Raw genomic sequence first — 12,846 nt, 5'->3', positions numbered from 1 at the left:
ACTCAAAAAAGAAACGCCTAATATATAATCAATTGTTGTGGGTCCCACCATAGGGAAGACCTATATGCATAAAATGGTAACAGTATGAAAAGGACCCAAAGATCCCAAAGAAAACTAAGCCACACAATTTGGTTTTCTGGGGTTATCCTTGTTAACCTTCCTGGGTTAATTCAGTCTTCTTTTTTCAATGCAAAGAAGTCCCTAAATGTTGTCAATAATAGTAGTATTAGTGTTCAAAGTACAGTCTGTAACCCATTACTAGGTTGAGATGTTTTTCACTGGGTTGCAAGGTTAAAAAAAGTGCACATATAAATTTGCAAAGTGTACTATGATAAAAAAAATTGTCAGTATTTAACTCTGTTGTATATTAGTACTAGTAAACAAAATATGGTTGTATATGGCATTCAATTGATAGAATGATTCTCCTTTAATACAGTGTGGCTTGAATAATAAGTCAGGTCCTACAGGCAGATTTTTTAAGACCAGTATTATTATAATCATGGGGGAGCGCTAAATCCGCAGGATTATACAGCGCATGTGAGGGGGGGTGGAAGGTATCCAGGCTCAATTCAGGGAACCGAAGCACAGATCCAATTCCCAAGATCAAGAGTCCCTTGCCAGCGTCAGTGAACCTCCCTTGAGGGCTTTTTAAGACCAAATACAGCAATAAAGCCATGAGGGTGTGATACTGTTGCACTGGGTTATGGAAAATAAGTTTGAAAAACACCAGTCTAGAGCATTACCTGGTTTCTCTTCATTTTCAGTAGATTGCATAATTCCAAATTAGTATATTCATGGGGAAGTGCAAAATGCACTAGTCATACAGTATATAGTCTGGGGAATGGAGGGAGAGAGAGGGAAATCAGGTTTGATCTGTGGAAGGGAAGCTCCAATTAATTGCATTAAAAGCCCTTTGTCAGCATCAGGCACTTCCTTAAACTGGTGGCTGCATAGAGCTACTGCAGCACTAGTACTGTAGTGGCTGTAGGAAGTCTGCTAACTTCTGATAAGCTGTATTTTTTGGTAATAGCTCACGGGTAGGTAGCTGTGATTTTTCCATTAGTCGGGCATTTTCTGTTAGAGACTGATAAAAGGTCCTACTGTATTCACTACATTCAGTTGTGTATACATGTAGATTTATGTATGTACTTCCATTATTATAATCATAACTAAGCATTAAACCCACAAGGGTTATACAGTGCTGCATTTGTACTTCCACTTCTTTATAACTTGCAGTTATTTGGTACAAATATTGGGAGTTTCACTGTCCTCTTCAGTATATATAATGTTGTGTGAACATGTGAATTATTATTATAATCAAAAAAGAAGCGCTAAGCCACAAGGGCTATACAGCATACAGCGTGAACATGTGAAGAGAGGTTAAGCATTTTTAGATATATGTACACAACTCTAAAATACAATACAATTACAAGTCATCCACAATACACAAATATCTGCAGACTTTTTTTCATTCCTAAAATACATAGTGTTTCCAAATGTAATATAAAGATTATTTTATTATAAGGAAATGTAAATATGGTAGAATGATTCTCTATCTTTATTTGTGAGGATATCTTTTAAATTGAATTGTAGTTAGATATTTAGCATACAATAAACTTGATTGATAATTATTCAGTTTATAGATGATTGCATTTATAATTATATCCTGCAGTGCTGGAATTGTTATTCACTGATGAAGTTCTTAAACATTTGCTATGATGAAGTGCATACTAATCATGAAACATTGTAAGTTTGAATACTTGAAGAGGATGCTATCTTAATTTCTGGTGGTTTAAATATGTATGTAAAAATTTCCCTTTTGTTATTGCATTCTATGGAATTATATTTAGTTCTGTACATGAGAAGTTAATTTTTATATATGAGAATATCAACAAATGAAAAGTAACAGCACTCAAGAATTGAACATGTCGCAAAACTGCACCACTTATAAACAAAGTCTTGCATAGTCAAAATTCTCTTGCACTGAAAAAAAAAAACCAAAAACGGTACGGTGCGGCTCGAACTCGTGGTGAGTCGTAAAACTCCAGTCCAGTGTGTAAGCCACTTTCTTAAGCAATGGCCTGGAGTTTTACGACTCGCCGTACCGTGGTTTGTTTGCAATTGTCATGATTTCGTGAGTCATTCTCTTGCACTGTTAAGGATGTTCCTCTAAGTGTATTCTGGGAAACATAATTAATCATGTTCACTTTTATCTAGATAATTATTATTATGCCTTGCAGTAATAACTCTTAAATATTACATTTAATTAGTTCACTGAAAAGATGATACAAATTACAGTATTTAAAAAGACCATAATGGTTATAACTTAAAATTTTCCATACAGAGATTTGAGATTACAATATAATAGCCAGATTTAGTTCCCTTTTCTTATAGAACTATATTTTTGTATTCTCACATTAATGAATATAAATGTAATTCTTTTGTATGAACAATTTAAAGACATGCTTGTAAATAGTGTACATTTTTTTTTTTTTTTAAGTATTATTTTGCAAAAGTTAAGACCTTAAGCATGTACATACAGTTTACTATGTAAATGCATTAGAAGTGTCACTAGACTGTCACATGCTGTATGTAAATGTAAATATATAAATACAAAATTTATACAATATACTTTTTGTCCTGAAATAGTTCCTGCTTTGTTAATAACATCAACACCTGATGAAGTGCAGTACATAAAATCCCAAATATCTCATCTGTTATACTACAGTGGTTTACAATTTTTCCAGGACTCAAGACCTGGAGTTTTGTTAACATCAACATGTTACCAAATATAGTACATTAAATCCCAAATATCTCATAGTTATAAAAAAAAAAAAATGTACATACAGAAAAACTGCCTTCCAAATTCTTTAGTGCCATTATTTACAGGTGTAGATAATTTAATCATTTGTGGAATAAGTATGGTAGTCATAGGAACAGTATAACTGCAATGTGCAATGTGTGCAAGAGTGGTACAGGAAGCACCACTCATTTTTTGCTGTATGAAACATTACCCTATTCTCCTGGGTTCCCTGTAACAGTGATAATTTTTCCTGATCCATACACAGACATGGACTCCTCAGAAACATGAATCAGTTTCAGTTAGTCATCCAATGCCTGAGCCCAGCCCATGTTCTGTCTGCTATATATTATACCATTCCCTTTTATTATAATTTCACCATGGAACCAGCATCCTGTAAGATAATTATAAATCATCCATATGTCAAGCAGCAAAGTGGCATGCAGTCAAACTGCCAAAAAACTGCAACAGACAATTGATGACACTGACATAGTGCACACCCCTCAATCACACCACTAGGAAACTACTTCCACTAAAAGAATTCTGCCAAAAATGACACTAACCAAGATTCTTTTTACCTTGATCAATCATTCCTGATACATACTTCAGTAAGTGTTACTTGTTATCATAAGATAACTTTGCTGCTGAGTTAGGGTATTAAATTAACAAAACATAATTACAGCAACGTAAATAAGAGTACTGTAATTAACATAATAACTGAGCATTACCCTTTGTGGTCCCTCCCCTAAGACCACAAGGTAAAACAACCGTGGCTGACTAGTAGCTCAAAGTAATTTGTAAAAAGCAAACAACCTGGGTATCAAAAATAAACTTTAACAATAACAATTACAGGCAAGATACAGGAGGGTTCAGCTGTACAGCTCTTAGGTTTCTGACCCCGTATGGTAAGCACAACTAGACGGTGAGTGGAAAAGAGCATCTTTTTCATTATCGAATGCATCTAAAATGCCCGATAGTGTTTACACTATTGTATATTAAGTGTTCAATACAGCTAGGCATAAAAAAAAAAAGTAAAATAAATACACAGTACATATAATACTTACCTTAAAACATGGTGCTGATCACCCTTCCCTCATGCAACTCTTTGTACGAAAATGGCGGAAAAGTGGTAAAAGCACCGAATATAATGAAGAATGGCTCGGTTGAAAGCCAATGAAAACATGGAACACTGCTAAAAGGGTGCTGTATATGTGGGGCCCTCCTGTAACACAATAGTAATAACTGGCCATGCCAATACATAATGGCTGGAAACACATTGTAAATGCAACTCTCCAAATGCTATTACATACTCAGGCAGCCTACCCTAGTAAACCACATACTTGGGGATGGTACTGGGATTAAAAAATAATCAAAGCTGCCTTGGTGTGATTCAACCACCCAGGCTCTGTAGCACTGAAATACAACCCTAACATGTTACATTCATAAATCACTCCTCTCTAGCCTCATTATTACTCTATAACACCCTAAACGAAGTTTTTACTGTGAGGCAGTAATGCAGTCACCTAGAGAGAAAACAGGAGGATTTAACTAACCTGATGCCTCTTCAAACCAAAAACTATCACCTTGAACCTCACATTTTCAATAATATGCATGTTCAAATTGAAATGACATTTCTTAAATAATGCCTATAAAGTTACACTGATTAATAATGGCTCCCTGTCATTTTTTTTTTAACACGTTGGACGTCTCCCACCAAGGCAGGGTGACCCAAAAAGAAAGAAAAAACTTTCATCATAATTCAACACTCACCATCACTCAAATAGGTGAGTACAAATAGGTTAGTACTCATACATAATCACTGTCTTTGCAGAGGGGCTCAGATACGACAGCTTAGACATCCCTCCAAAGTGCCAATATCCCAAACCCCTCCTTTAAAGTGCAGGCATTGTACTTCCCATTTCCAGGACTTGAGTCCAGCTAACCGGTTTCCCTGAATCCCTTCACAAAAATTACCCTGCTCACACTCCAACAGCTCGTCAGGTCCCAAAAACCATTCGTCTCCATTCACTCCTATCTAACATACTCACGCACGCTTTCTGGAAGTCCAAGCCCCTCGCCCACAAAACCTCCTTTACCCCCCCTCCCTCCAACCTTTTCGGTACGACCACTACCCCACCTTCCTTCCCCAACAGTTTTATACGCTCTCCAAGTCATTCTCTCTAAATGATCAAACCACCTCAACAGCCCCTCTTCAGCCCTCTGGCTAATACTTTTAATAACTCCACACCTCCTAATTTCCACACTATGAATTCTCTGCATATTTACACCACACACTGCTCTTAGACATGACATCTCCACTGCCTCCAGCTGCCTCCTTGCTGCAGCATTTACAACCCATGCTTCACACCCATATAAGTGTTGGTACCACTATACTCTCGTACATTCCTTTCTTTGCCTCCATGGATAATGTTCTTTGTCTCCACAGATACCTCAATGCACCACTCGCCTTTTTTCCTTCATCAATTTTATGGTTAACCTCATCCTTCATAAACCTAACTGCTGACAGGTCAACTCCCAAATATCTGAAAACATTCACTTTTTCCATACTTCCTCCCTCCAATGTGATGGAGTATGTGTACTGCAATACTATTTACATTATTATCACGGTCATGGACAGAGGTAGGAAGCGCTAAACACACAACCTGTAGAAATGGGAGGCAATCAGGTCGGATCTAAAGAAGGAAAGGTCAGGTCCAATTTCTTGGATCAAAAGCGCCTTACCCGTGAACAAGAATCTTCCTTGAATGGTGCCTCATTTTTAAATGAATAACAATTACTGTTGATTACATTGCAGTATTCATTTGAGTGGTATCTGTAGGTGCATGGTAAAATGTTTAGTTAATGTTCTCTGAATTTAACCCAAAATAAATGAATGCTTTACAAAACTATAAGTGATAATTGATTCACTTTCCTTCCCCTGCATTAATTAATTTAAAGGACACTACTGGTGGAAAGGAGAGCGTCTTACCGAGTGTAACTGTTACTTCTTGGAAACAACGGCATCAGTCTTGGATATCCAATTTACACAAAATCATCCTACGAACATCCCTATCAGCATAAAAGTACAAAAAGTTTTCAATATTTTTTATTAAATACTCTATATTCATGTTCATCTATATGTTTTTTTTTAGTATTTATGGATGATCAGTAACCACTTTGGCAGCTATCTTGGATTTCTCAAATTCAAGAATACTAGCATGGCATCTACTAGATTTGATGAATGGTTTTGAAAACCGATAAGTTGAAGAATTGAGACACTTATGCAACACATGGGAATCTTTATTGAAGAAACATTTTGCCACACAGTGGCTTCATCAGTCCAATACAAAGTAGAAATGGGTAAGGAGAGTAGAAGTTTGAGGTAATCAGTCCCTCAACCTGGAATCGATGTGTTCAGTCCATCACTCTTGTAGGAAGTGCTGCACTTCCTACAAGAGTGATGGACTGAACACATCGATTCCAGGTTGAGGGACTGATTACCTCAAACTTCTACTCTCCTTACCCATTTCTACTTTGTATTGGACTGATGAAGCCACTGTGTGGCGAAATGTTTCTTCAATAAAGATTCCCATGTGTTGCATAAGTGTCTCAATTCTTCATCTACTAGATTACCAACCTAGACACTTCAGAGGTTCAGTATTTGCTAAGAACAGGTTCCAGGCTCATCCATGTGTCCACCAGACTGAAACATCCTGGCTTTGCAAGACTGATATGGTGCCCATTGCCTTCATTAGTTTTTCTACTCCTCTGACCCTCTTACATATAGAATAATCACAGATGTTAATAACATTCGATTCATTAAATTGTTATTTCCATCTATTATGGCCCTTAATCTCTACATTCAAACTCTGGACTCATCTTTTAATATACAACCCCACCTTTTCATTCACCTCATACCTTCCCTCTTTGGGTGTTCTGATGATTCAGGTTTACTCCTTCCCTCCCATGCCTGAAGGCTCACAAATACCCACGACTAAATTCACACTACCTCTGTCTTGTACATTTTCAATCACATTCTCATCCTATGGAGGTAGAGTACACAGCAGTTTTTCCAGATTCCAAGGACATTTACTAACACTGGCCAATATTTTTACAGCAGAGTTGTATTTAATATTTGCTGCTGACATATGCATTACAACTATGTCTGCCTCCTTGTCTGCTGTAGTTTCAGATTCCGAAAGGGTGTTATGTACGAGCTGTCTAAAAATTAGACTCCCCACATCCCATCGTTCTGTATATACAGAAGTGTTATATCACATTTCTAGCAAAAACAAAGTAGGTTATTACTAGGTCCCTAGGCAGATTTAACACTCAGGGTAACAAACATATAGACTCAACCACTTGGTCTCTTAATCATGACCTATCTATCTTCCACAGAGAGGTCCCTTTTTTCAGACTATTTTCAGGCATTTTCTGGACTTTGACAACACTGGCACTAACATTGGTCTGAATTAAAGAACAAACTGTTTTCTGCTCACCTGCAGTTGAGTTCCTGGCCACCTTTCTATAGCTGTAGGGTATGGGAAAGTATGCTTTCACAATTATGAATTGAACCCACATACCTTGCCCACAGACACTTCATGGAGAGATGATTAGCACCTCTCTGCAAGGACTGCCAAGTTGCAACATCAGTTCACCATATATTAACAAACTGACCTATATCAGACATCACATATTACACTTCTAACATTTTCATCCCTTTGAAATGCTCACTAGCTGCCTTCCTTATTGAAAATCCCACCTTCACAGATTTTCTCTTTGACTTTCTAACAGAAACTAATCTACTGCACCGACTATGATTTTAATGATGCACCTGTACTAACCCTCAACCCCAGTAACCCTAAGCTTCCAATCCCTTTCATGCTATGCCTTTTCAATCAATACAGATTTATCATTTGTTTTCATTATAAAAATAATGAAAATTCATTGAGGCAATACTATATGAAAGTTATGAAGGTAATTTTAGGCATAGGGATTCAAATGTTGTTTTAAAAATAAAGTTAATTCTTCCCACCACTCCTATTCCCCAGGCATTGTATGACCTTTCCCATGAATTTTAAAATTACAATAATAATTTGCTCTTTTAAATATTTTATCTCTAAAAAGTGTTACCACAACATGTCTGAAGCAATGTTTGGTATCACTAATAATAACTGTCATTTTTATAAAATTTCACATTCACTATATAACTTACTTTGATCTTTGTCCATCTTTGCTTTACAATGAAAATTTTCCTTCGCTTTGCTTCTGGCATTTACAGTTGCTTCAAGGAAGTTTCCCGGTTTACTTCCTGATCCTAATAGCGATGAGGGTGAAGATCAGATGGATTAAGAGCCAGATGACAGTGATAATATAGCCAGTATAGACTGTGGGATGTGTAATATCCCACCCCTTGTAGAGGATAGCTCGGATGGCCTCGCACGCATATGTCTGGGGCAGAATGTATGACACATATCTGGGGGTGAAAAATGCTGTTATTGCTGGTGTTTGGCCAGGATCTGAACTTATGTTTTATATTTTTACTATGCACCCTATACAAATCCAGTGGGTGGTAGCAAAAAGATTACAAAACCACATAATGCATCCCGAGGTCAGGTCTCTACACTGTTAGTGAGGAAAGTTACATTTATACTCAAAGTTTTGACAAGTGTTAGAAGGGATATGGAACAAGAGATGAGATCATTTTACCATGACTCTAAGAATCTGAAGAATGATATGAGAGAGGAAAATACTGTAGGTATAGTATAAATGAAACTACACTCTGTGGAAAACTATGATGCCAGCTGCAGGACAAACTTTTATTCACTGAAACATATGGTAACAAATGGTTGAAGTCTAGACTTTCTAGAAATTGTGGGAAAAACTCACATACACCATTTGTAAGTGGGGCCATGCAGCTTCAAGAGTGGGCTTATCTGCATTTGGGTTGAACTCTGCACTATGTTTGGTGAAGCTTAGATGATGGTGTATTAAATGGATAATTATGTCGGAGGAGGACAGTGTTTTGTAGTGTTTTCTTCTCACATAATGATCCATCACATACACCATCATCTGAGCTTCACTGAACATAGTGCAGGGTTCAACCCAATGGTGGATGAGCCCACTCCTGAAGCTGCATGGCCCTACTTGCAATTGGTGTGTGAAAGTCCAGACTTCAACCATCTGTTGCCATATGTTGCAATGATGACAAGTTTGTCCTGCAGCCAATGTCACAACTTTCCATGCAAACTGTACATACTAGTGGAGATAAAATACTGAGGCAAGACCATTGTTAACAGGATACCTAAAACAGAAATCTAGGTGTGTAGCAGGCACAGAGTTGTTAGATACAATTTGTAGTATACTGTTGACAGTCTTGTTAATATAGTAACCATGTTTCCGATAAGCTACTAAAGATTCACACACATGCTTTCTTCCTGCTGTCTGGTACTATGACCTATATAGGTTTAGTGCTTTCTTGCAAATACTGTATAATGATACTAAAAATGCTAGCAAATATAATTTCCTAATTAATAAATAATACCATGTTCATGATCTCAATGGGGAAGTGGAGAAGAATCCTTCCTCCATAAGGCATGCGTGTTGTAAGAGGTGACTAAAATGCCAGAAGCAAGGGGCTGGTAACCTTTTCTCCTGTATAAATTACTAAATGTAAAGGATAGGCTTTAGTTTTTTTCTTTTTTGGGTCATTCTGCCTCGTTGGGAGACAGCCAGCATGTTAAACAAAAAAAAAGTCCATGAATAAGTGCTAAACATATAAGAGTCATGCAGCATATGGGGAATGGTAGAGGTTTGGTAATAAGGTTTGATTTTTGAGAAAAGGAAGGATAGCTCTAATTCCTCTGATGCAGTCTTTCACTAGCATCAAGGCATCCCTCTGAAGGGTCCTAGTAGCTGGGCATCATCTCAGGAAACAAAAAAGTTGACTGCAAAAATGTAGTATCAAGTGCACTATTATAGCTAAAGCACTTCAACACCACTAACCTGAGAACAATGGGGATACCCTGCACAGGCCAAATTATTCCTGAGAGTAGCAGTAGTGGATAGAAGATGCCTAGCGCCATCATGATTGCTGTGTTCTCATCGTTGGAGACTGCCGACGTCATCAACCCTACAACACGAAAGGTAAAAAATATACTTTAATATTTAGCAATACACCATCAGATAAAAATATTCTAGACAAATACAGTACAGGATTTACAAAACAAACTCACAGTAAATCAATGGGCTGTGAAGCATCAAATTTAAGTAACAGTTATTGTAGTGAATTGTGTTGCTAGTTTTATATTACATATTATAGAAATAATAATGAGTGCAAACACAGAGTTCCTGTCACATTTCTTTCATTTGGTTACTCAATGGGATAGTCTTGTGTCTTCCTTCCCAATAAAGAGACTGTTCATACACTCTTCACAGATGGTCCTGAAAATGCTTAAGAGTTGACTCATTTTCAGGTCTGAAATCCATCACAAACTAAGGGAGATAGGAATTAAAGTTCATCTGTTATAATTCTTTTATTAAAAACTGCAATTGAGTTTAGCACTTCCCAATGAATATAATAATACTAATGATAATAAAAATAATAATAAAAGTTGAATTTTACATCCGGGAAACATATATTTCACTTAAACTTGAAGTTGATGTACAGCACCAACCAATGCCTTTTTCCTTACATGATTATACACCACATTTCCACAACTCTACCCCTAAACCTAAGCCTCTGCTTATCATGCAGCACTGACTGATCCATATAAGTTTGGCATATTTTTGTAACTGTAACAACAACAATAATGCTTCACCTAAATCACTTTTCCACGATGCACAATTATACTAATCTTGATCAATTATTTGTAATTACTGTAATCAACTTATATTTTTCTATTGCTAATGTTAATTTTACAGGCTCATTTCAAAGCCTGACCCTGGCAATATCTTTATGGTATACAATTCTTTAGGAAGGAACCTGAAAATCTCACTAACACCCAGATACTGTGTCTATTTTCTGATAAATGAAAAAAAGCTTAACATATTTATAGGGCAATGTGTGGTGTGAATATAATGCAGAGAATTCGTAGTTTGGAAGTTAGGAGGAGGTGCGGGATTGCCAAAACTGCTGTCCATGTGTATGTGTATGCGCGCATGACCCACTTAATATTTGTATTTATAACTCATTATAATTGTGACCAGGTGTGGATGTATCAGTGGCTCATTACTTTGTAATTTGTTCATGACTGTAACCAAGTATAGGAATGAGGCTGATTCATTACCTTTGTAACTTGCCATGATTGTGACCAGATCTATCTGGAGTTCATTACCTTTGTAACTTGTTCAGCTATCATAACTCTGGGGTCCAGTCCCTGGACCCATTATGTACCTTTGTAATCTTTTGACTACTGCCCACAGGATGGGTATGGGGTGCATAATAAAGATATTAAACTAAACTAACAGAGGGCTGAGGAAGGGTTGTTGAGATGGTTCGGACATGTAGAGAGAATGGAGCAAAACAGAATGACTTCAAGAGTGTATCAGTCTGTAGCGGAAGGAAGGCGGGGTAGGGGTCGGCCTAGGAAAGGTTGGAGGGAGGGGGTAAAGGAGGTTTTGTGTGCGAGGGGCTTGGAGTTCCAGAGGGCATGCGTGAGCGTGTTTGATAGGAGTGAATGGAGACAAATGGTTTTTAATACTTGACGTGCTGTCGGAGTGTGAGCAAAGTAACATTTATGAAGGGATTCAGGGAAACCGGCAGGCCGGACTTGAGTCCTGGAGATGGGAAGTACAGTGCCTGCACTCTGAAGGAGGGGTGTTAATGTTGCAGTTTAAAAACTGTAGTGTAAAGCACCCTTCTGGCAAGACAGTGATGGAGTGAATGATGGTGAAAGTTTTTCTTTTTCAGGCCACCCTGCCTTGGTGGGAATCGGCCAGTGTGATAATAAAAAAAAAAATAATGTAATAGAAGCGAATGCTAGGGTGTCAGGGAGAGGTCTGGGATTAGTAGAAAATGAAGTACATGCAAAGTGGGGATTGTTACAGCTGTCCTTTGCCGATGACAGTTGTTTTGGGAGATTCCGAAGTGAAGTTGTAAAAGTAGGCGGAGAAATCTGGGAGGTTACAAAGAATAAAACTGCACAATACCATGACTGGAACAAGACTGGAACAAGGCCTGGTCACAGACCGGGCCGCGGGGGCGTTGACCCCCGAAACTCTCTCCAGGTAAACTCCAGGTAATACACAAATGACTTGCACATCATCATAAGTTTCTTTCTCCTATGTGTAGGTTATTTGTGTATTGGGAGGGTATGTCAAAGGAAGAAATTAAGAGTGAATATAGGCAGGATCAAGGCAATGAGAGTAACGAAAATCTTAAGCAATGAGAAATTGGATATCAGATTGGATAGAGGTAGTGCAGAGGAAGTAAATGTGTTCAGAAATTCGAGAGTGGTCTTGTCAGCGAATGGGTCTGTTAAAGATGAGGTGACCAATGGGATAGAAGAAAGAAAAAAGGAGGGTGGTTTGCTGAGGCATCAGTGGAGACAAATAGTTTAATTGAATGGGTTTTAAACATTGAAGTGAGGAGGAGGCAAGAGGCAGTGGAGATGCCATGTTTGAGGGAAATGAGTATTGCAAATACAGGATTATGCCAAGAATTCTGAGTATAGAGGTTATGTGTAGAGTTACCAAAAGTATAATTCAGAGACCTGAGGAGATGTTGATGTAGTCTGGGCACTTAAAGACAAAGCAAAATAGGATGACTGGGAGGGGATACAAATCTTGGGTGGAGGGATGGGGGGGTTGGAGTAAAGTGATTGCAGGCAAGTGAATTTTGTGACCTGACAGACTACTGGAGTGTGAGAAAAGTATCATTTATGAAAGGAGTCAGGATAACTGGTTAGCTGGACATGAGCCTTGGAGATGTTAATTACAATCTGAAGCAGGAGTGAGGATGTTGCAAGATAGAGGGTCATCTAAACTAGCAAGAAAACAATTAAAATGACTGAATGTGAATGTGTTTCCTCTTATTTAGGTCATCC

General features: G+C 37.8%; 1 protein-coding gene across 2 annotated transcripts in view; it reads right to left on the bottom strand.

Moving 5' to 3' along the window:
- Positions 1-7,015: 7,015 nt before the first annotated feature.
- The window catches only part of snu (ABC-type transporter snustorr), a 79,907-nt gene continuing 74,076 nt past the window's right edge, over positions 7,016-12,846 (bottom strand). Inside the window, exons 16-18 of one of the 2 annotated variants that reach the window (XR_008407835.2) lie at positions 9,806-9,932; positions 8,016-8,276; positions 7,016-7,433 (exon numbers count right to left, since the gene is read on the bottom strand). Coding sequence is in view for 1 of the 2 variants with exons in the window: in XM_053784416.2 (XP_053640391.2) it covers positions 8,105-8,276; positions 9,806-9,932 (299 nt within the window). In the remaining variant the exon portion in view is untranslated. Of the gene's footprint in view, positions 8,277-9,805; positions 9,933-12,846 lie in introns of both variants that reach the window. The other variant, XM_053784416.2, reaches the window with a different exon arrangement.

The sequence above is a fragment of the Cherax quadricarinatus genome, chromosome 43, assembly GCF_038502225.1.
Source record: "Cherax quadricarinatus isolate ZL_2023a chromosome 43, ASM3850222v1, whole genome shotgun sequence".
NCBI classification, from domain to species: Eukaryota; Metazoa; Arthropoda; class Malacostraca; order Decapoda; family Parastacidae; genus Cherax; species Cherax quadricarinatus.
This window is presented reverse-complemented; position numbering and strand designations above follow the sequence as displayed.